Source organism: Perissodus microlepis, chromosome 7 (genome assembly GCF_051167445.1).
Source record: "Perissodus microlepis isolate ML-2025 ecotype Zambia chromosome 7, ASM5116744v1, whole genome shotgun sequence".
Taxonomy (NCBI): domain Eukaryota; kingdom Metazoa; phylum Chordata; class Actinopteri; order Cichliformes; family Cichlidae; genus Perissodus; species Perissodus microlepis.
Window position 1 is genome coordinate 52,106,050 of NC_140467.1, and position 23,759 is coordinate 52,129,808.

A 23,759-nucleotide genomic window follows, 5' to 3' on the forward strand; every position below is an offset into this window, starting at 1 on the left:
TTCTTATTGTCCTCTTATGTCTAAATTTCCCTGATCACCTCTTCCCCATACAGAGGGGGAAAGGATAATCTGTCTATAAGGAGGTACATGTTGTTTTGTGGTGACTTGACTTCGACTTTTTTATGTAGCACATTGTTGTTAATGTATGTAAAATCTGTAAATGTGATGCTTTGTTGTGTTTCTATTTATTTCACAATTGCCGCGACCAAGACAAAAACTAAGAGAGACACAGTTAATATGTAAAGGTATTAAAGTCATAAACAGTTTTTTTAGATTAACTACTTGAGGATGAGAGCCACAGATATTACACAAATACTGACTATCACTAGCTTTGTGATTTAAAGAAAAGCTTTTGCTGCGTTGGAAGGTGTGTAATATGTTTACCTGTATTATGTGGTCCTCACTGGTGATCTCCACAGCTTCTTGGCAGTGCTCCAAGGCAGTGAAGATGGAATTACAAGCCCTGTGGATGAATAAAGCCACCAGACTAAGAATTAGGAAACTCAGTACCAAAGAACACTTACACAGTATATGTCTGTGCATGTTCACATAATTGCATGATATGATCTAGGTGTCTTTGCCCTCCACTTGTACCTGAGTTTGAACTGGCAGCGCACCTCTCCATGCTCCATCTGTATGAGCTCATTATAGCATGCTGACACACTGTTATTCTCCACAAACCTCTGGAGGCCAAACAAGGTTAAGTGACATTTGAAGGAGAGAAAGGGGGTGGAAAGATTGAATGAGTCAGTAGCAAATCTATTGAAACCTCCAACGTCATTTTCACACCATTAAAAAACATGGACAATAAGTGCCTCTTTCAAAACTGGCAACACGCTGCTGTTTAAGTGTTTAAAATCTTTAGATGATCAATGAAACGCCTCAAGGAGAAACAAGCATAACACATTGAGGGCTGCATCTGATATAAACAAAGTCACAAGCACAGGCAAAAGTTGTTGGACGTACTCTGCTAAATCCAGCGCAGAGGAGAGGAAGAACAGATGGCTCTTCTTGGTCAGACGGTCTATAGAGTGACAGAAAAGAATGATTACCATCTGCAACCACAATCATTTTTCAAAATCATGCTTGGAGTGGTCTGCTCAAACAATGAATGGAAAACTGTGCAGTTTAAACTCTCAAAAGTCGGTCAACTTTTTTTTTTAAATGAGTGATTGCGTCCAAAATGAACAGCACCAAATGAAAACAACAATTGTTTCAATGGAGTTTGCAAATATAGAGAAAATCCCAAAAATCTGACAACCCCCTATGAGCAAGCACTTGGTGACAGTGGCTGAACCAGGCTCAGGGGGGCGGAGCCATCTGCCGTGACTGGGCAGATTTTTTTTTGATCTAAAAATCAAAAAGTAATACTAAATTATAACATAATCTCGCAACTGAAACTGTTTACCATGTGACTAAAATAAAATCCACCATCCAACCATAACCGTAGACAGGTTGCTGTTGACCTTGCAGATTTTAAGAGAATTATATAAAAATATATGAAAATATTTTGAGGAATAACTTTCTTTTTTGAGAAGTGTTGGAATAATCAGTTGATGTGCTGATTTTCAAATTAAAAGTCTAGTTAAAAAATGAACCTGATAGAGTTTATGGTTGCTTAATATGGTTAAAAAAAGTGTAATGCTGTACATGAACCCAACATAGTAAGATAAAATGCCTTTGAAAGACTACCCCATTAAAAGGCATAGCTATCCATACTAATGGGATACTGTAAACATCTGAAGTTTGTTTTGAAGTTGAGCCTTAAAGACCTTAAAGTCTTAAGTGAATAATTTTCTAATTAATTATTAACACAGAATATTAACATTTACAAAAAAAGATTAACTCAGACTTACTTTTGTGGCACAACAGCTAGAATAACTGTGTTTTCAGAGGGCTTTGTGGCACGGATCATCCTGAAAATAACACAAATACAGATACAAAGTCAGCAGGAGTTCAGGAGAAGTGGCTTGGACTCATGTACAGGACAAACATGTGGACAGATTTGGGGGTTGATGTCATTGCCTCAAAAGAAGGACAGAACATTTCTGCATTTTACACAGAAACACCAAACCAAACATGTACCTCAGAGGATTGGCCACAAAGCCAGGCCACTGGCAAAGCGTAAGGGAAAGGGGCCAAGAGGTGGAGGAGGAATGAGTATGCAGTGTTAGAGAATGAAAGCAGGAACAGAAGGAATGGATTATGGAAGAGATCCTCATGGTGGATAAGGATGGGAGGTGGAAAAGGCTAAAAAAAAAAACACATTGAGGAAAGGAGCAAAGGAGGAAACAGGGAGGAGTTGCCAAACTGTGGTATTCTGGAGACAGGGGAGATAAATGGATCTGTTCCTTTACTTGAGGAAATAATGAAGCACTTAAAATAAATCACAAGAAAATATATGGGCACAGCTTTTTACTATAGGCCAATAACTAAAAGGTCTGCAGGAAAACTAAATCAAACACATAAGTAGTAGTCACTTGTCTTGGCTAAAAATAATATGGAATAAAGTTAAATAGATGCCAAAAAATCTAAGGAACATCCAGCTTCGATTTATTTATTAAAACAAAGAATAAGCTGACTTGAAAACTTGAAAGTCATGTTATTTAAAAGAAGAAAATTGTAGAAATGTATCCAGAACACAGGACTACAGGTCGTTCTCAGTAAATAGATAAGTAAATGAATAAACAAATGCACATAACTCTATGACCAGTAAGGATTTAACATCTGGCACAGGACTGGGAGTGAACGGGATCATTTCGCAGGCGCATATATTTTTGAAAAGCTGCCAGCACTGCCACGGCCACTTTGGACAAATGGGCAAAAAAAGCTTTTTCAGGCTTTTGGCTGATTTCATGTCAGCAAAGTGCAGACTCACTTTAGTGCCTGCTCAACTATGGCTTCCTATAACTTGGGAAGTCAAATATCTTGTACTTCCTTTTGGAGAAAAACTGAATAAAGAAATCTGTAAATATAACTTGGAGCATCAGGTTTCAAGTTGTAGACTTCTGTGTTGCTTTCAGTGAACACCAGATGGCACCAACCAGTTCTTCACAGCAGACTCCCAAAGCTATAGGAGCTTCAGTACTCACTGCTCCTTGCTATAACTTTCGACTGATGTAGTTTGATCTATATATTGCACATAACCCCCCATGCAAGTACGTGCAAAAAGATGTGGATTTGGTTAAATCATTTCTTTGCTAGTATTTTTTTCTTTTTCAGTTTAAGGAGATGGTTTCCAAACATTAAAGAAGAATCAATATTCTCTTAAATATATAATACAACACCAAATTACTTCCTAAAATGTCTTATCTCACCTGCTGGGAGGAAACACAAATTACAGAAAATATAGAACCAGTGACTCTGGTCACAAAGACTTCACTCACCGGCAAACAGCTTCAGGCTCAAAATAGCGTGAGTGACGTCCATCAATGATTATTATCTCATGGTGCTTGTCTAGGAAACATTCAACAGCAGACTCGGGCGTCCGTGCAATGTTGCACCTGAAACCAGCGCGGTCACAGGCCCACCAGAAGGCATCACTTTGGCTGTCCTCCTTTGCAAACACGAGCAAGACCTGGAGAGAGACAAGGAAATGGGCATGGGGGTAAGAGAGTACTTCTATTGCTGGGATAATTATAAAATGGATATTTCACTTTGTCTACTACTCAGACAGGACACTATTCAGAACAGCAGACCAAGAACATTTTATGTGCGGGTTACATTTTTCACAAGGTTACAGGACAAATGAGGCTACTGACATGTATCAGTGAATAGCAACAGGTACAAATTCTGGCTTAAATTATATCCACTCCTCCCTTTTTGTAGATTAACATAATGCACTGTTTATGGAGTAAGTAAGTAACTGGCTGCGTGAAAGAAAAATTAAACAACCTTATGTTGACGTAATGCAAAATTATTACGCTCAAATCCACAGTTTTAAATCCAAATCACCACTTAATCTACCATGCATATCTTTGGACTGTGGGAAGAAACATGTAGAACATGCAAATGGCAAACAGAGAGGCCCCACCCTAATGAAGAAACCAAAAAGCACGAAATACTGCTCGCATCAGGATCGCTGCCTAATGTTATTCTTACTGGAACCAAAAACAGCTCCTTCCTTTGCCTGTGCTTAAAATGTCAACAAATTTTATGAAATCCAGCCTGGTTGTTTCTTGTCTTTTGCTAAGAACAATCCATATATTATTATCATTATATTATAAGGCTACGAAACATGACAGTACATAGAGAAACGGCTAAAAAAACCAGAAACAATTTATTACCTTTAACATGCATTACTCATAAAATAAGTGTGTTATTTTACCTTTAGGGATAGCCTTAGTGATGGCATGTCATGGGGGCAGTAACCTCTTAAGTCTTACCACTGTACCCTCTTTCAGCGTATTTATAATCTGGTGGCTTGCACACTGCAGGGGCTGGTCTTGGACCTCTGGTGTCAATTTTGTATCTTAATCTTGGGGTCTATCTCAGGAGCCTTTTACAGGCGACATGGAACAAAATGTACAGTCCACAGAGGTCGGCAGTTCATCACAGGACGAACACATGGAGGCTGCCTTTTCACATCCACACCTACATCTAATTTTAGAACCACCAATTACCCTAACATGGTTGTTCCCTTGAGGTCTAATAATGAGCCCTAAGGAGTATATTCATAGATGCACAGAAATCGAATTTTAACGTTTCTGAGAAAGTAATATATAAGAATGTATCGGTCATTTGTCTCTAGTGATGGCTTTCATTTTGAAATTAGCACATAATGTTCCCTTAGTGTTCGTGTAGGCTTGACAAAACAGGAAGTTTATCTGGATGTAATGAAAAGCTAAAAAACCCTACTTCATTTGTAAAGCTTGCATAACTGGGTAAGTAAAACATAGTATTACCACCTTTATTTGTTTTGTTAGTATAGCGATGTGAGTAAAATCAAAAACTGAGAAAAATAAACAGCGGGAAAATGGTCAACTGTGTCATCAGTCTTGATTTTCAGTCTCAGCTCTGTTGCTTTTTCTGGGTTGAGTTTTAATTTTCTCTCTGGCGATTTGTGGATTTCCTCCCAGAGTCCCAAGACACGCATGCAGCTTGGGAGAAATATTGGAAATTGTGTGTGCTCATCCGTGTGCTTGACTTTCCTTAGATAAGCTGGCAAACTGTGCATGGTGCCTCTCTATCTTTTGTTAAAAGCATGCTAGGAGAGTCTCCACCTGCCTGTCCCCCCCGATTCTGACTGGGGAAATTTAAAATGGATGAAATGAATAGCTGAATAACCGCCATCATGTAAACGTCATGGTAATGCCTTCTCCAAGAGGTGAATTACTGCTTTGACTGAAACTGAGCAGCGCAGAATCATGACAGACATGAAACCTGCAGAGTGAGGACATGTTTTAGATCCCACACTGTGTTTTGACCATGAACACACCAACCACCTTTGGTACAGTGGTGAGGAAACACAACATATACACGCAGGCAGCTGGACTGCAGCCAGAATCAACAGTACTCAGCTCTGCCTCGCAGCAGCATCACCTCCTGACTCCCTCTAAGGACAACAAAGGATAGAGTGACAGATAGAGTGCATGGAAGCACAGCAGAGAGAGGGGAAAGCTAATGAGTGAGTGGGTGAAATAAGCAGAAGGGAGTCCAAGTCATGATTCTCCACAGTAAAATCAGACAGAGAGCATTTCAGAGTGTTCGTATGTTGTCCTTCACAGGCGGCGACAGAAACAATAGAAAATGAAAAAGAAGAGGTGAGACTGCCAAAAGACGATGCCAGAAGGAGAGGACAGGAGGAGAAAATGGGCTCCCATTTGTGAGTGCCTGTGAAAGATCTACAGTCTTTGATCCTGTGCTGGCTTGTGTAACCATGGTGCTAACATGTGAAATTCCACACACACAGTACCTAGCGTACCCTGGGACAACACAGACCGCACACATCTCTGACCTGCCACCCAAATATGTCACCAATGACAAGCCTGATAGGAGGCGCCGTTGGTCTTAATACCACCATCTAATATACACACAGTCAAACATATTTAAACACATGGCTGCACTCCATCACACCAACATCATATCTGTCAGAGCTAGACGCCTCTCTAAATGCAACTCACTGTTAATGGTAGGCAAATGGATGTGTGTTTATGCAATTAATTGGTTACAATACCCTTAAAATACAATTTAAGTTTTTAAACCTATCAAGCCACCCAAATGACACAGTTAGTCACAGCCTTCATAGTTTACATGAAAACACTGTTCAGCTAGCACAGAGGCTTATCCTCCTGGACTGCTGCTGTTTTCAGAGTTCAGAGGTTAATCTGCCATGTTTGCACACCCAAGTCAGATGCCGTTTAACACTGGGAGACTTCCAAACAGATGTGTCACTGGGATAACTACCTTTGAGCCATTTAACTGTATATCAGGTCAAAGGCTGGCCAATGAAATCTTTTCTTTCAGCTTTCCAGCATTTTATTTTAACAATCAACTTTTATGGGATTGCACAGCATTATCATCCCTTGTTCCCCTGTCCCGACTCTTGTATGCAAAAGCTCGCACTGCAGGATGTGCATTTTTATAAAGTCTGGATTTTAGCCAATGGATATGGAGAAAGTAGGGGAGGTTTTTATCATGTTCTCAAGCAGGTTAAGTCTTTGCTGGCAATGCTTTGCTCAATGGGGGAAGTTGCAAGACACTACAAGGTCATAAGCTCTGTAGAATTTGGATGAATATGATGGAAACTGCCCCAAAGATTAGAAAATGAAGTGATAAAAAACTGCAGAACAGGGAAACTGTAGTGTGCAGTGATACAGTATTTAAATGTGGGATAAAAATTAGAATTGCCAGGTGTGGCTCAAAAGAAACTCCACATGTGCACGCCTATTGAGATCCAAGGTAATTACAAGACAGAACAGCAGCTCAAATAGCGGTTAACAACAGTTTTGACTGAGCTAGATATTACTGGGATAAAAAGAGAGTACAAGAGTGTAAGATGACTCTCATGTAAGACTATAACAAAAGCAACTTTCCTCACTATATCTGGGGAGTTGGGAAAGTTAGTTAAAAAAGTTTTTTCCTTCATATGAATGATGTCAAAATATAACCTGCGTAGTTTATCGTGTATATTTTGGAGTACCTCCCAGCTTAGCATATCCTAGATACACATTACACACACATCCCAGAATTAGTTTGAAAATTGTAGACAGTGTTTAGGACAGGCTGTTAATGAAACACTGATTTCACGCTTTTTAAATATAATTATAAAGTAATGAATTCATTAAAAATTACCTATCAGTCAGCATTCCAGTCTAAACCTTTTTTTTTTTTTTACTTTGGTATATTTTAGCTCTGCTACTTATGTTGAGATATTACAAATGACTTTAAAGTCCCATGTTAAGATGACTTAATGATGATAATTGCACTACTGCAGTTTAAACAGTTTAAAACAAACTCATTACATTTTGCATTGTACAATTTTATGTGCTCCGATAAGCATGTTTTCAAAATTAATTAATAAATTAAAGAAAAACAAAAAATAAGAAGCACAAAATCTTAACACCGCTTACCTAACTAGTTGTGGTAGGATTTGGTTAATGGCCATCAATTTTAACTGGATTTTATCATCATTTTTTTGAATATCCACATGGAAAATCTTTTAAAAAGAAAAGAATTGCAATAAATAAATAAATGTCTGAGGACTTATTTCAGATAAATAAATAACCAAGTAAATCTATGTCAAAGTTAGAGGACACAAAGTCTGTATGAGTAAGTTGTTTTTCAACATATTATATCACGATAAACTAGATGTAAATCAAAGGTGTGATGCCTTTAACTTACATATAAAATTGTCAAGGATTAATTAGACACAGAAACATTGCTTTTACATTTAACAAGCTCTTATTTTTAGTAAACCAATGATAAAACTTCCTTCCATTAAGGATTCTGCTGATGAACACATGAATTATTTGAGCAACAGCTTCAACTGCAATTGCAGTTGTTTATATAGTTGAGCTTACACACAAAAAGGCATTAAAAGTTTAAAGATACAAAATGACAAAAAATTACCTTTCTTTACATGGATCTGCGATATAATTACAATGCACTTTAGATTATTAATTATGTGTGTAACAAATGAAACCACATGAAGCATTAGATAAGCTGATGGAGGAGGTATGTAGCAAATCTGAAACTCTCCAGGGCCATCAGGCAGTAATAGTAAATGTCAAGGAAAACCCACAATATATAACTCTCTCCTGCAGAACATTTTATCTCTCTTTTCATCTCTCTGTTCCTGTGGAAGGAGTGAAGTAGAGGAGGAGCGACTCAGGTCATGGATCCAGCAGAAGGTTGGACGTAAAACTAAAAGAGCAGTTTTAGGGTTTTATGGGCCATGAGATGAAGTCAAAAAAGGCTTTTTAATAAAGCCCTCGGTCCCACCACCTGCTTGCATGCTGCCAGAGATTTCAGCTATAGTGCTTTTGGGTTTGGTAAATAAGGAGGAGGGTGAAGGGATAGAGTGGGATTCTTTAGCTCAGCATGAACACGAGTGGCATGCCAGGCCTCTCACATCACCACACTGGAGTGGGAGCTGAACTGAACTCAAAAACCCCTGGAGATGGGTCAAAGCAGCACAGCTCAAACCAAAGCAAATCAAATAAAAGCAATAAACGAGCAGCTAATAAAGTAGCAGAACTGCTGGAATAAGGAATGCTTTGTAATCTAACCAGCTAGTCACCTCCGAGAGCTCTTACTTTCTCTGTTACATAAGGATAAATCTTGTTAGCACATGTCCTAATCCCTAACCAGAAGATGAGTACAGACAGTCCCTGACTCAACCCTACCTAACCCCACAATATTACTCGAGTTCTTGATAGGCAAGATGAAATCTTAGCTAGACCGAAATTACAGAGGACAGACAAGGTGTCTACAGGTATTTAAGATGCATAAAATTAATCTAAAATGGCAAACTATATCCAGAAAACATCACAGCAAATATGTCTTAGAGCACTGATTCAAGAATAAATGCAACGCAAGGGATAGAAGATATTGTTTCGGGGACATACAAAAGAAAATTTTGGACTACAAAGGCAAACAGGGTTTATGTGGCTAAGACCATATTTTACTTTAAATCAAAAAAGTAAATTTATCTTCAGCCACTTTAGTCAGGTAAATCATTATCACAGCAAATACTGTTAACTACACTTTGGATAAAGTCACTTTACGAATAAAAATCAATCTGCAAAAGTATTCTCGTCCTTTAGTAGAGATGGAATGATTTTTTTCTGGGATAAAATCTGAAGAAGTCCTAATGTGATATAAACTATAAGCAGTATAAATGGTATAAGTAGCATAGGCAGTGTATTTGTTTTTCCCTGTTTTAAATGAAGTCGCATATAGAAATTCCAACTGGACACAAACAGGGAATTCATAGTACATTTTGAATCCGTTTTGTTTATCTAGGAGACTAAATTACACTTACGGGGGTGGAAATTTGGTGCCATAAACTGCACTCATCAGTTGTTCTTAAACATTAGATATAAACATGACCTAACGGGCTGTCTTACTCTTACCTGAATTGGCTCTTGAGACAATATCATGGGTCCTACACATTCTTCTGTAGCTGAAACCTGTTGAAGAAACAGTGACAGCACTGAGAATGGATAAATCACTCACTTAAAAAAAATACAGACAGAGCAAAAAGCTGTGAATATTCCTTACCATTTTACCATTAATGTCCAGCAGCATATTAGCATATTGCTTTTCCTTCCACAACCTGTCTGCCCCCGCTGCACTTCACAAACTTTAATCGTCTTCCTTACCACCCACGTTCAGTCCCCAGTGCAACAAGCCAAGTACATCCTCTTACAAGCCAGATGCGTGAAGTCAAACAGGATAACAAATAGCCTTTTAAATCTACAACAAATATCTATATGTCTGGAGCCTTAACTACAGATTTTGTGATGACTCTTCTATGCTGCAGACACGCATATTTTCATGCCACAACACCAATCCAGAATGGAGCCGTCCGCTACAAACTTCTTTAGAAGGTATTAACCACCAGCCGCAGATTGAACTCACAGGTTTACCTGATAATCCCACTGCAGGAGCATCAGATTCTGCGCTCTATATGTGTGTGCGTGTGTTTTTGCAGCTTGTCTGGACAGCTTCAGCAGGCTCCTTAAGCACATGCGTCACTCTGATGTGAATAAGCAACTCAGCTACATGTGCATCTCTTAAGCATATGCATGCACACACATGATTACACCACACTTCAAAATACACATTGAGTCAGCAGTGTACCATATCATACTGTATCATAGTGGTCAACATGTGTGCAATACCCAGTTATTTATTTATTTCTTTGTATTAGTGGCTTTTTTTCTCATTAAAAATGGAACTTGTTATTGAATGCCTTTTGCTGCTAAAGTGTTCATAAACACAGACTTTTAAACACTCAGTATTAAAATTCCCCTCCCCATGGAGAGAAGCTTGTATTCTTTCTACACGTAAACAGAGAGAGAGATGGAGAAAGAGTGGGAGGAGGATGTCTGTTAATTCCACAAGAAGCACCAGTGCCATAATAACGCATGCTATACACAAACTCTACTCGCAGTCATACAAATTGTATGACTAAAGCAGTGAGGCAGGCAGCAGTCAATGACTTAACCACCCATCATTACAGCATTATTTGTCAGTGGTGCTTAGGCTTGAAGCTGAACATATTTCTGCCCACATTTCAAGAAGCCACTATCACAAACATCAAGACTTCTGGTACAGCACTTGAAATATAAGAAGCTTAATTTTATTAAAGCAAACAGCGACTTCCAGGACTGAAAACTGAAACTAATGGGGAAGTGGCAAAAATGACAATTTGTCAAATAGCCACTTGAGGTTTTAACATCTATGTTAAAATGCAGCAAAATTAGCATCTCTGACTAATATCATAGGCTGCTGTGTGAAGTTTACACTCTAGTTTTTCTAGTCTGTTGCTCAGCACCAATCAACAGATAACTGTGTCTTTACATTACATCTGAGTTGGTCACTTCCACACTGGCTGGATGCTACATCCATTCCATATTCTTCTATCTCTTTTCTTTTAAATGCAGTCTATTGGGCACACATTAACCCATCTTTGCATATTTCCATTTAGTGCTCCTGAACCTTTTCAGCCTCATATGTATAAAGTCCAGCACTATTTCACCTCTGAGCCACGTAGGCTGAAAAAAACATAAAAGCACACACAGAAAAACACCCACTGTCCCATGTTGTCTTGCAAATGACACACAGATATAAAGCGAGCTTTGTGCCACAGTTTACTCATGCACAAAAGCATGTGCATTTTCAACTAAAGCAAAACTACTAACTTTAAAAAATAATAAAGCATGTGCACAGAAAGAGAGAGAGGGAGACAGAGTTATATATGGAATGCCTGATTGTAATATAGTGGAGACAATATGTTTAATTTTTTTCTCAGTAATAACTTGGTGAAGTTCTGTCATTTTCCAGCAAATGCAAAGTAGGTGTGCAAAGTGCTTTGTGATTTTTCTGCTTCACAGTAAGAAGAGAACTAGTCGCTGTTACTGTAAAGCACCTGTAAAAAATAATAAGTGGATTAAACTTAACATTGCAGACATGCAGGACTGTGTTGTCTCACACTTGTGGTCCTTACATCAGAGATGTTTGTGTCTAAGCACAAAGACATTCCTGGAAAGCTGAGCAGGGATCACTATCTACATAGTGTGGTCTAACAGGACAAAGAAACAAGGTCAATCAAGTAAGAAATGACCCAACAGAGTTGGTAGGAAAGACTCAGAGCATCTGGTGGCTCGGTGTTAAAAGCATAAACTTAGTTATAAGAAGACTGAGGGGAATGAGTCATTGTTTAGTGCTTCAGTGACAACAAGAAGCCCAGTTTCAAAATATATAATTGGGTTTGAGTGTTGGTTTATTGAGTATATGAGCAATTTTGTTTTACTTGAGGACGATACAGCCAGATGTGAAACAGAACAGGAAGGAAGGCAGTAGAAATGGGACTGTTAACCAGTGCTGAGAGATCAATTTGGAGAAGGATCAGTCAGCTAAGTTAGTTAGAAGATGATGGAAGAAGTGTTAAGGAAAGCCATCATTGGGGACCATCTCTTCTTAGAATAGCTGACAGAGTCCTCACGAATAGACATTAAGAGGAAGTAAGTGAAAGAAGACTTTGGATCGAGTGCAGAGACAGATGCTTCTTCGTGTTAAAATAACAGGTATAAATGAGACTATGAAAGCTTTCTTGTATATCCACAGCAGCTGAAAACCAACAATCTAGCTAACACAAAATGAAAAAAATAAATAAAGTTGATGCCGATGGCTTATAAATTAAACTTGGTTGAAAGACTGACCTAATGCTTTATGGAGTATTAAAAGAGGCCCATTAACCATGACATGAGACAAAATTTGTTTTCAAAGAACATAATTTGTATCATCTGTTTTTTGTTTGAATCCAACACCAGCAGATATGTAGAATGACAGAGAGGGAACAGAGGTTCTCAAAGTCACTGAACTGAAAAGAGCCAGGCAACTACAGCATAATATGTTTATTTAAGCTCAGTCTCAATGTAATGGAGCTGTAATACAAGTTGAATTATATCGTGCAGCCAGTGTCCTGGCAGAAAGGTAAGGTAAAAGTAAACTACATCAAAGTTTTTTCACTCTTCTTTATAAAGTATTCAGTTGTCATGTCCAGGTTTGTGAAACAAGCCATATAAGCCAGTTCCCAAGAACAAGATAAAAGAAATTATTGGTTTTAATTAAATGTCCCATACTACCAGTAGCTGTCAGAAATCAGGCAGGTCGTTTTAGGACAATCTTCGTGTATAGCTCTTGTACAGAACTTTTGCTCTGTTAAAATCTTTAAAAAAATCATAATCTACTTTTTTCTTTATGTGGACCAAAGAACAAATGTTAAAAACCTGCATGACACAGAGATTTCCAATTAAAGTAAAGTCAATACACTACGTTGATTTGACTCTAATTTCTCAGTGTCATCATTAGTGAGAGTGAATTTGATACCACTCGCCTGGAGACATGAGAGGAAAGAGGATGGAAATGTGTAAGTGAATGGACATTACATGTTAGACATGGGAGACAGTTGAGGGAAGACGATATTGGTACTACACTGTTACAGCAACAAGTCGCAAAATATACTGCAAAGATACACTTTAACAAAATGGCACAAAAATACACTAAATTACAGTAATATGTTCTTTGTAAACAGAGCTAAACACTGTAAAAGGATGCTGCTGCTGTACAACCTACAGTACAACACAAATTAACAAAAAAATCAATCAAGTAATTTCTGTTTATTGATTCAGGCCATAATTAATTGCCAAATTATGCTGCACGTCCCACTACCTCACACGATGTAAAGAAATTAAGAAACAATGTTTGTTGATTACACAAAAGAATAATAGGGGTTTAAGGATTTATTGATCTACAGTATTTAAACACATATCACATTTTCATAACATCTTGTTATGGCGATTACAGTGGAAACAATAAGAGTGTAATAGCAAAAGTTAGCAATATTAAACAGTCACTCAAAGATGTTGCTCTGTAACTTTCTGTGTTCTGACACTTGGCAGTTGCTGTGGTTCCCAAACTGAAAAATATCATTTACACTTAATTTCAGGATATCTAGGAGTGAAGAAACTTCTTGAAGAACTTGAAGAAACTGATTTGTTGCAATGGTGGAATCCTATTATAGCACCACACTCAAATTCAGCAAGCTCTTTAGAACAAACCATTCTTTCAAAATGTTTTGAAAGGCAGACTGCATGGACAGGTCTTTGACTAACTGTAGCAATGGGACTAAAAACACCTGAATTCAAAGATTAAGACGTGTGGCCCGTATAGTGTATGCTAGTATCTATGATCACAACGGACAAATAAGCTACTTTGCTGTACTGAATTGCTGGTTACGTTTTAAGTGAGCTTTCAAGGATATCTGTAACTCTGAAAAACAAACAAACAAAAAACTACAGAGTATAACTTATTATAATTGTATATGTACATGTAGTATATGTACCCTAGCTCCTCCTTAATGGGTGAGCCAATCTGAACGACACTTTGCACAAACATCGTCACACACAAAGTGATTATTATTTTTTATGTGCTTTTAAAAATCCAATTTCTTTTGATTTTCATGAAAATGTACATTGAGTGATTCTTATATAGCCTTTTTCTACTCTCCCGGAGTACTCAAAGCGCTCTACACAACATACCACATTCACCCACCTATGCTTTTAAGCGCTTACTAACTACCCAAGGATATTTGGCATGCAGACAAGTGGGAGACAGGGATCAAACCACCAACCTTCCAATCAGTAGATGACCTGCTCCACCTCCTGAGCAACAGCCACCCCAAAATGTGATGTTATACTCTCCAGTTGACAGTCAATATGCAGTGGTTCTGTGTATAGTGTTTGATTTGGCATTTTAAAACATGACACCAGTGTTCACAAAATTCATAACAACTCAGCAGTAGATAGATAAGTATAGAAATAGTTAATATGAATAATGATTTGAGTCTCTTTTCTTCCAAGCAAAAATGGAAAACAAAACAAAACAAAAATCCCCTGAAAAGGGACGTTTTATTGTTTTTTGTTTTATTTTTGTTTTTTTCACACATTTTGCTAAATTAATTATACCACAAAATAACAAACAACACACAAACCTAATATTTCTCTTTCACGTCACACAGCCCTTCCTTCCCACCCCACTTAAAAATGGCTTCGGTTTTTAAGCCTATGACTTAGATCTTCGACTAATTACAAACTTCTGAACGTTGGAGCTGCCTTCATCTTGGAGTAATTTCAGTCTTTGTTTTTGTGAAGCACTTTGTAATGTTGGCTTTGAAAGGTGCTGTATAAATAACCCCTTAATTGTTTCCTGAGGCCAGGTATATAATGTCATTGCATATACTGTACACACATTGTTATGATACAGATCAAACATTGCTTTCATTGTGAAGGACCATCAAACATTTCGCAGCACATTTAATTGAACAGTTTATTCCCCAGAATGCAATAAACGTAACAAACTTAGTGTATGTTTGATGTGGTCCTTTGAAGGTGTTTTCTCTGTTGATGTTAGATTATGAAGATGACTAGCTAGTTTACAGCATGGCTGGAGAACAGAAACGCTTACAGGCCAGAGTGTAATTGTTTTGAGTAATGACAAAGCGGGTGAACTTCATGTAGATTCGACCTTATGAGTGGCTCTTTTGTTGAAAGTCAGACTGTTTAGAAATCAGAAATGATACAGAATGACGTTACTGTGTCCTTCAGAGCAGGGATAAATCTTTTTTTCTGCTTCTATGCATTATGTCACTTTCAAGTTTATCGAAACCAATAAAGAAATGTTTTGGATTTTCATTTTGTATATTGCCAGATAAATACCAAGCACTTGGCGCTTATCGAATTAGGTTCCTCATCATTGTTAACACCAGGCCTTGGTGTCTGCATGAATCACAGTCCTTGCAACAAGGCCTCACCTTATCTGCACTGAAGTGGCCTTCTTAGAATGTCTACATGGACTTGAGGTCGGCCTCTGTCTTATCTGTTAGACTTCTGTCCACAGCATGAAGTCAATGATAAGCTTACAGTGAGAGTCTGATATTTTGACGTGGCTTAAATCTGTTGTGTGAACAAACGTCTTGACTGCTACCTTTAGATGTTAGGTTCATCCTACAAGTAACAGCAAACTGTAGAACTGTAGAGAATAACAGCTCTTGATCACATTTCTGGATTTATCATGTTTGGTTTGCATAATTTAGCATTTTTAAAACATGCTACGATATTTTTATCAGAATTGTCAATGTTATTAGTTAATGTCAGGGAATAAGTTAAACATTACATGTTAATCTAGTCATTGTTAGGAAGCAGGTTGGCACTCAAAGAGCTGCCACACAGAACAGCATTTGAAGACATCGGTCAAAATCAAAGCTTCTCAGTATGCTCGGCCTCTGTGTAATGATCTAGGTATTTGCCTTAAGGTTGAGTCGGGTTGAGTCCAAAACTTTTCACGCCATGTTGACTGAGGACTCCAATTTGACTGGAGCTGTAAATATTAACAGTATCAACATTCACCCTGTTTCAGCTGCAATGTAACTGCGAACTGTTTAGTTTATTCTGTTTATATGCTGGGACTTAAGGAGGTTGCTATTGTAGTGTTACTCTCCAACTTACATGAGTGGATTGGGAACCCAACCTAAGTCCTGCATCATCCTCTAGGTCTCAAGCAGGAGGAGCTTTCAGTCAATTTTATGTGGAGTAAAAAATACAGTCGTTTACCATTTGGTAAGGGAAACTCAATTTCAGTATTTAAGCATGATTGTTCCTGGTACTGCTCAGTCACCACAGAAAAAAACTAAATAAATAACACAGAAAAGCTAAGTACACCCTCACTGCTTCATCTTGCAATTAAATGCACTTGATTAACTGATCATCAGCAAGGGTGAGCTCCTCTACAAAAACAGAAGTATAGGTAGTTTACTGGCCTGAAGCATTCAGGTGTGTGTTAACACAGTGCCAAGGAGAAGATAAATTACCGATGAACTTAAAAAAGGAATGTATGCTGCCCATCAGTCTGGTAAGGATTAAAAGTAATTTCCAAACAATTTGAAGTCCATGATTCTAGACGAAGAAAGATTCTTCACAAGTGGAACACATTCAAGTTCCTAATAATCCGCTGACTGGATGTACCAGCAAATTGATCCCAATGCTCAGAAATCCTGAGAGCTACATGTCAGACTCTACGGGCCTCAGTTAGCATGTGAAATGTTAAAGTTCAGTACAAATAAGCCAGACAGTACAATTAGAAAAACACTTGACAAGTATGGCTTGTTTTGGAGGGTTGCCAGAAGAAAGCCTCTTCCCTCTTAAAAATAACATGGCAGCACATGACTGGTGAAAACCAAACACAGCATATTAGCACAAACAGTGTTAATTATGATGATGGTGTGGGCTTGTTTTGCATTCACAGGTCCCGTGCACCTTGCAGTCATTGAGTTGACCATAAACTCCTCTAGAGGCATTCTACAGTCAAATGTGAGCCCATCTTTCCAACAGCTAACGCTCAGCCAAAAAGGCTTCGTGCAATAGGACAATTATCCCAAGAAACACCAGAAAATCTGTAACAGAATAACTGGAAAAGAAAAGAATCACAATGCTACAATGGCCCAGTCAGAATCTAGAGCTGAGCCTGATCAAAAAAGAAAGCTGTGCATAAATGAAAGTCCATAAACCTCAATGAACTGAAGCAATGTTGTAAATCAGAGTTGGCCAAAATTCCTCCATGGTGATATGAAAGACTGATGAAGTCATACAGAGAAAAACTACTTCAAGTTACTTCAAGCTATTCTGCTAAAGGTGGTTCTACAAGCAAATGAATCACGGGGTGTAGTTAGTTTTCATAGTTTCTACATTTTGGCTCAGCTTTTGTTAAATAAATAATGACACTACAATACTTTGTGACTATTATTTAGTATCTATAAGATTTAAGATGATTTTTATTATATTCTGACATGTAAAACCTTAGAAAACTAAACCCAATATATCAACTTAGGGTTACCTAATCTAGCTACAAGAGCATGCAAATACATAGCTACATATGACCACTTACAAACATGATAAGTCTAACTGCAGCAGAGCAGCATATTTTGTAAATAAAGAAAAACTATATTAGAAAAATATGAAGAGATTGATCACATAGTGCAGACCCAGAGCAAGACAGCCATAGCAGTGCTGTGCTAATGTGTGTGTATGTGTATAATAAAAGTGCTGTATTATTGTGTGATTCTACTCAAATCAACGAAGGAAAGATGAGAAGAACTGGCAAGTAGTCTAACTTCAGGAATGGTGAGACTATGTGCCAGAGAACTGACTGGCCAATTTGAAGTGGTTTTGTATGCGATGATCTCTTATCTCAAGCAAAACCTCTTCACGAGTAGGCTAAACGTGTTACTGTGACGATGAACCCACCTTGGTAACACAGAAAACCCAGGGTTAAAACTGAAGTTGGCTCGCTAAGCCCCTAATCCTTCTTTGTAATGCAGGCTTCTGTTGAATGCTTCTTCTTGAACCTCTGCATTAGGATGTCCATGGGCCTTTCCCATCTGTGACTTTACAATTCACTTGTTCAGTGCTGTCATCCTTACAAACAGCTAAAAAATTCACTGCTGCATCAGTGCTGTGTAAAACACTGACATAGGTTTCCCACCCCCAATCCAAACAAAAAGCTCATTTGAATGTTTTTAATCTTATATTTTATATATATATTATATTATATATTTTTATGTTTTTAATCTTATATTTATGGCAAAAAAAGTTGTTTTTTAGTGTGAAAAACAGGCTCATACCTAAAATAAAAAGAGAACACAGAGCTTGCAGTGGATGTACGAGTTCTCCTTAATAGCAAAATAAATTGTTACATTGTTACTTCTTACTGTTATGCAAGACATCACTGATGTGTGTAAATGAAATCAATAATCTGAGTTAAAGAGTAATTAGAGAGGAGGAGGGACTCTAATGCTTGTAGGGCTCTTGCTTTGGTTTTGATGCATTACAAAGGACGTGAGGTTTGTGTATGCTTAGCTTTGGTTTGGTGTGCATACTTGCACAGTTGTCATGTGTAAATCAAAATTACAATCTGGAAAGCCAATGCAACAACGTATAATGGATCCAGTCTCACAATTTATATGATAAACATTTTCTTGGTTATAATGTGTTTTGTCTGTTTATTAGATATGCTGACTTGTGAATAAATTGCATCTTCACAAATTATATGGTGTATCTTCTCATCATAGCACTGGTCTGTTTGTTGCTGACCTACAACTTTATGTATTACCAGCAGCAACATTCTGTTCCAATCCTGATCTCACTTTTGTTTGCCAAAGAAAAAACTTAAAATAGACCTTCTACAAACTGGCATGAGTTTATAAGAATTGTGTTAACTGGGTTTGGTCTGGTTTATTTTATTTTTTAAGAACACAGAACTTTATCATTGCTGAATTTTTGCATGTTTAATCCATGTTGGACTTGTTAAATATGAGTCAATCCCCAGGGACTACCACGTTATAACATGTAAATAATGCACAGCCTGGTGCAAAGGTTTTTGGCCTCTAAAGCCAATTTGCTCCAACAATATAGAATTCATTAAATAATATATAATTAACAATTAAGGCCTAGAGTTAGAGGCATGGCCTCTTTTTTAACAGGAGTGCTAACATAGGCAGATCGTATCTGCTATGGCTCATGTCCTCTAATTAAAGTCTCTATAGTTGTGGTTATGATTGTTGTGTTGGTCATTGCGGATGCCAACTGTGACATCAACCTGCAGAAATGCAGTGCTTGAGGTACGTGGGATTTTCTGCAGTTTTCTTCAGAACGTCTCATCTTTTCCAACTGATGCGGCACACTCCCTCTCTGTCATCTGACAATCTCTATTCCCCTACCCTGAAATGTTATTAAATGCTAGTAAAGACAAACTTATTTGTACATTTGTGTCTCTAACCCAGCCTCTAACACTGGGTTACCGAAACTAAACTAGGTGCCGAAACAACACCAAATGTGTTAGCATCTGCTATTATGCAAGTTGACATTTGCATGAGCAACACTGACAACCATAACGTACTAGTGAACTAGCCGTCTTTAGAGTGTTTGCGCTGATTTGAGCAATTTTAATGAAATTATCTAACAAATAACATGTGTGCTGTCTGAAACAAAGACTGGGATTCCAGTATTTTAGTTTGTTTCTCTGCAGTATAAGCAGAAATGTGAGTCTGTGTAATGCAGATGCACCTTGCTAACCAAGTTTGCTAGCATAAGCTGATAATTTTGCACTTCACCCTATGGTCTGAATATGGTCCCTTGTGACCTCGGAAACCATCAGCACCAACAAAGAGGAGCTGCAGACTCCAGGAACCAGTGGGTCACATCACAAAAATTACTTCCATCTTTTAAATACAGTCTGTGTTCTAAACAAAATGTGTGTGGTTGATTGTGAGAATCTGCCAATTCATGATTTTGTTGGTGTATTCCTTTTTTAAATCAACGCCTTGGCATAAAGCCCTGTGGGGAAACCAGTACCGGTCCTTTACATGTGACTGTTCACACTCCTGATGTACTGACCAGAGGGGTAAACAAATGACTGGTATATATAAACATGCACACACACACACACACACACACACACACAGGAGCGTGATCAACACTGTGTCAGATGATCAAGATCCTGCAGGGTAAGGCAGATGGTTTTAATAATAAATGGCATCATTGATCCTGTCTCAGTCATGGAGGGGGGTACTGAGAAAGAGCGGTAAGGAACTGCTGACAAACCAGGACACACACACACTGTCTGAGCTACACTTAACTCATAACACGAATCTATAAAAAGTACTCAACTGCTGAACCTAAATGTTACCAAACTGTTTGCTATAATTTCAGCTCCTGGCAAGAAGTCTAAGTTAAGGTGACTAAATGTTTTCATTCATGGGAATGACTCATGTCATATCGATGTCTTGTCGTTTCACGCGTGCCAAATTTCTTCATATTAGGAGCAGACAAGACAAATATCAGGAAAAATGAATGAAAAGTGTTAAAGACTATCCACAAATGTGAAATAAGAACAATTTAAAAGCTTTTTAATATGAACAATCAAAAACAACTGGAACCATGCTAGCCTCAGAGATAAAAGTCTCTGAATCTCATCCAGGACTGAATGGGTTAATGTATTCTCAGAGTCTGATGACACGATCATCTGCTAGACTACTTCTTAGCAAAACACAGTTATATCCTCTGGGGTTTGATCATAAATATGAAGAAGTATCTGTTCACATGCTTCCTCATGAGAGAAATCCTTCATCAAGTAAAAAGCACACGAACTTCATGAAAAGATTTGAAAACTGCTAAGCAGAGCAGAGCAGCGCTGTGCTCAGTTTTGTCTCAGTTTTCACGTGGTTATCAACGTTTTAAATATCTGCAATATGTTCATTAAGTGAGCGGCTCACCATTTTTTTCAGTATACAAAATAGTGTTTATTTTTAAAAAACGTGTTCTCTGAAAACTTTGAAATACATTTAATGTACTTATCCACAAAAATTTGGCTGTTTCCGAAAGCTTGACTCCTGCATTACAGATTATTACATTAAATTAATAGCAATTAATTCTTTTTTCCACGATGACTCAAATAATAATCCTCTTCATAATGACTTAATTTATTAGATTAATAGGTTTTTACACATCTTAAAGCAAACAGTGTCATAAATGGGGTTGATTTAAAGGATATAAACCAAAGTTATCAAATCTGAGCTGATCCTCTGACTTTAGGCAATCTGAAACACACTTTGCATTTTGTTGCTGAAGTACTGACCCACTGGATGTACTGTTGCTCATTTCACGGCTTTGTCTGCTTCCGGGAACCTCTGCCTGGAGCTTTGGGGCTGTACTCAGAGATAATAAACAAAAGCCTGCAAACAAGCTTTTCTTATAGCACAGATTTAGATTACAAGAGATGGCTGATGGCGAGAAACATGCTAAGTGGGGATTTCAGGGAAAGCTAGACCCAAGTTTGGGTTTTTTTGTGAAGTAAAAACTTCTGGTAACTCTTGCCTTTAAAACTCTGTAGTACTTATATAGAACATGGTTTCATAACACACTGCAGAGTACATATGTAATCATGTATAAGTGCTTAGTAACGCATTTATGAGCAATTATAACTCTCCTGTGGATACAATGAAGTGGAGTGTGGTGCAAACACGTGTTATAAAGAAATACTAAACACAAATATGGTCCATCTTCTGCAGGTACTCTTCAATAGAAACTTAAAATGCCCTTATCTTCTTATTGTGTTAAACACTGCTACAGAGTCCTCAGTCAACGTGTAAGCTCATTCTTAAGATTAACACATTTTGTGCATTAAAATGCAATTATGCAGCATAACACCCTGCCTACACCAGATCCTTTAGTAAGGCCACCGTCATATGTCATACATTCAATTATCATCATTGTTACACACATGGCTGGCTGCAGGCATGGCTTGACACAGGGCGAGTTAATGAGGAGGGATTGAATGCACTGCAGCCAGATTTCTAATCCCACAGGTTTGGGCCTCATCAACTAACAAACAACAACAACAATGGCCCTCTCGCAAGTGTGCTTTTCACTCACGACTCTGCTGATGCGGTGACCATATGCCAGCACACCCATGTTCGGTTCATTCAATGCGTTCCACTGTCACAGCCACTGTACCTTGACGCTGGTGTGGCTGGTCTGCGTCTCGGCCTCGATGCGGATGTGCCCTCCGCTGTTCTCCTTGCGATCCCGGCACGAGTTGTTGCGCGAGTGCCGACTCTGGTAGGTGATGACGGAAGGGATGGTCTCGGCCGCATCGGTCTTGATGAAGAGCCCGTGGAGCGTGGTTGCGTTGCCCTGAGAGATGGTGGTGGTCTGGTGGGGGGAGTTGGATTCGTCTGAGTCTCGGCAGTAGATCACCCCGCTCTGAGAGACGTGGATACTGGGAGCGCAGCCCATACCTCAGCGACGCGCCTCCGGAGTCAGATCCCAGATAATAAACACCGACTCGTGGGTACCACCTTCCTGTCGTCCACAGCTGCCTGCACACAGGCTGCTTTTTTCTCCGGGCATCGGCTGCGGGGTCGAATCGCTCTGTTCTCCACACACCTCCGTTCGAGAACATCAAGGGAGGGAAAACGTGAGATGTAGATAATTATTTAAAACATGCGACCTACGAATTCGGTTTTGTTCCCAAGCTCCCGCTATTGGCGGATTTTGGACTTCGACTTCATATTGAGGACAAAATGTGTTTCAGGCTATGATCTAAAGCTTCCCGATAACCCGTTCTCCCCGCCGGCGCTTCCATCAAATGACCCGGACTAATGAATAAAATGAATAGATGGTCTAAACCACCTGGTGGCTCTTCATCACCTCTTGCTTCATATCCGGCTTTATTTCTCCGATCGTCCTCGGTGACATGGTCGCATTTTCGGCCTGTGATGAGTAGCCTTTATGAAATCTCTTCTATCTCTCTACTTTAGCTATTCTGCTTGCTGATCATTGGCCACGGTCCATCTCCCTCTCTTCCTTTCTGCTTCCTAGTCTCTCTCTCTCCTCTCTCTATCTCCATCATACCAACATTGTATAATTTTTGACTCTGCAGAACGAGCCTTCATAACTCCCAAGAGGCCATGCTGTGACTCCAGGGGTCCTTTAAAGCCCCACGTGAATTATGCATAATGCTATCACAGTAATGGGGACCTGATGAAACACCACTTACTGTTCAAACAACCTCCCGCCTCACCTTTAGTCACGCGGTTAATTTAGAGAACAGGATATAATTACTCTTCAGCCGAAATGGGGGGGGGGGGGGGGGGGGAGGGGGGATGACATAATTGTTTTCTTGAAGAAAATGTTTTATAAAATGTGCTTATAGACCATTTTTTATTGCCTTTTGTTACAGTTATGCTGCCAAAAATAAACTAGCGTTTGACATGTAAGCACAATAATCATTATAATATTTCTATTTAAACATTCTACTATTCTTCCACTCAAGATTAGGATAGTTGGTAATAACGTGCTTATTTGTTTATTGAATGTGATACTAACTGGATCAGAAATTCTGTAAATGCCAGTTATTTGATATATTATAATTTATCCTTAAACATAATTATGTTTTTCAACTGAGTATCTAAGCAG

At 38.5% G+C, this 23,759-nt stretch overlaps 1 protein-coding gene across 2 annotated transcripts in view; it reads right to left on the minus strand.

Annotated features, from left to right (window-relative positions):
* The window catches only part of pde8b (phosphodiesterase 8B), a 44,729-nt gene extending 21,469 nt beyond the window's left edge, over positions 1-23,260 (minus strand). Inside the window, exons 1-7 of one of the 2 annotated variants that reach the window (XM_084935830.1) lie at positions 22,296-23,260; positions 9,576-9,632; positions 3,387-3,577; positions 1,857-1,916; positions 967-1,024; positions 595-683; positions 385-463 (exon numbers count right to left, since the gene is read on the minus strand). In XM_084935830.1, the coding sequence (XP_084791956.1) occupies positions 385-463; positions 595-683; positions 967-1,024; positions 1,857-1,916; positions 3,387-3,577; positions 9,576-9,632; positions 22,296-22,577 (816 nt within the window). In that variant the 5' untranslated portion in view covers positions 22,578-23,260. Of the gene's footprint in view, positions 1-384; positions 464-594; positions 684-966; positions 1,025-1,856; positions 1,917-3,386; positions 3,578-9,575; positions 9,633-9,723; positions 10,170-22,295 lie in introns of those variants that run through there. The other variant, XM_084935832.1, reaches the window with a different exon arrangement.
* Positions 23,261-23,759: the final 499 nt, after the last annotated feature.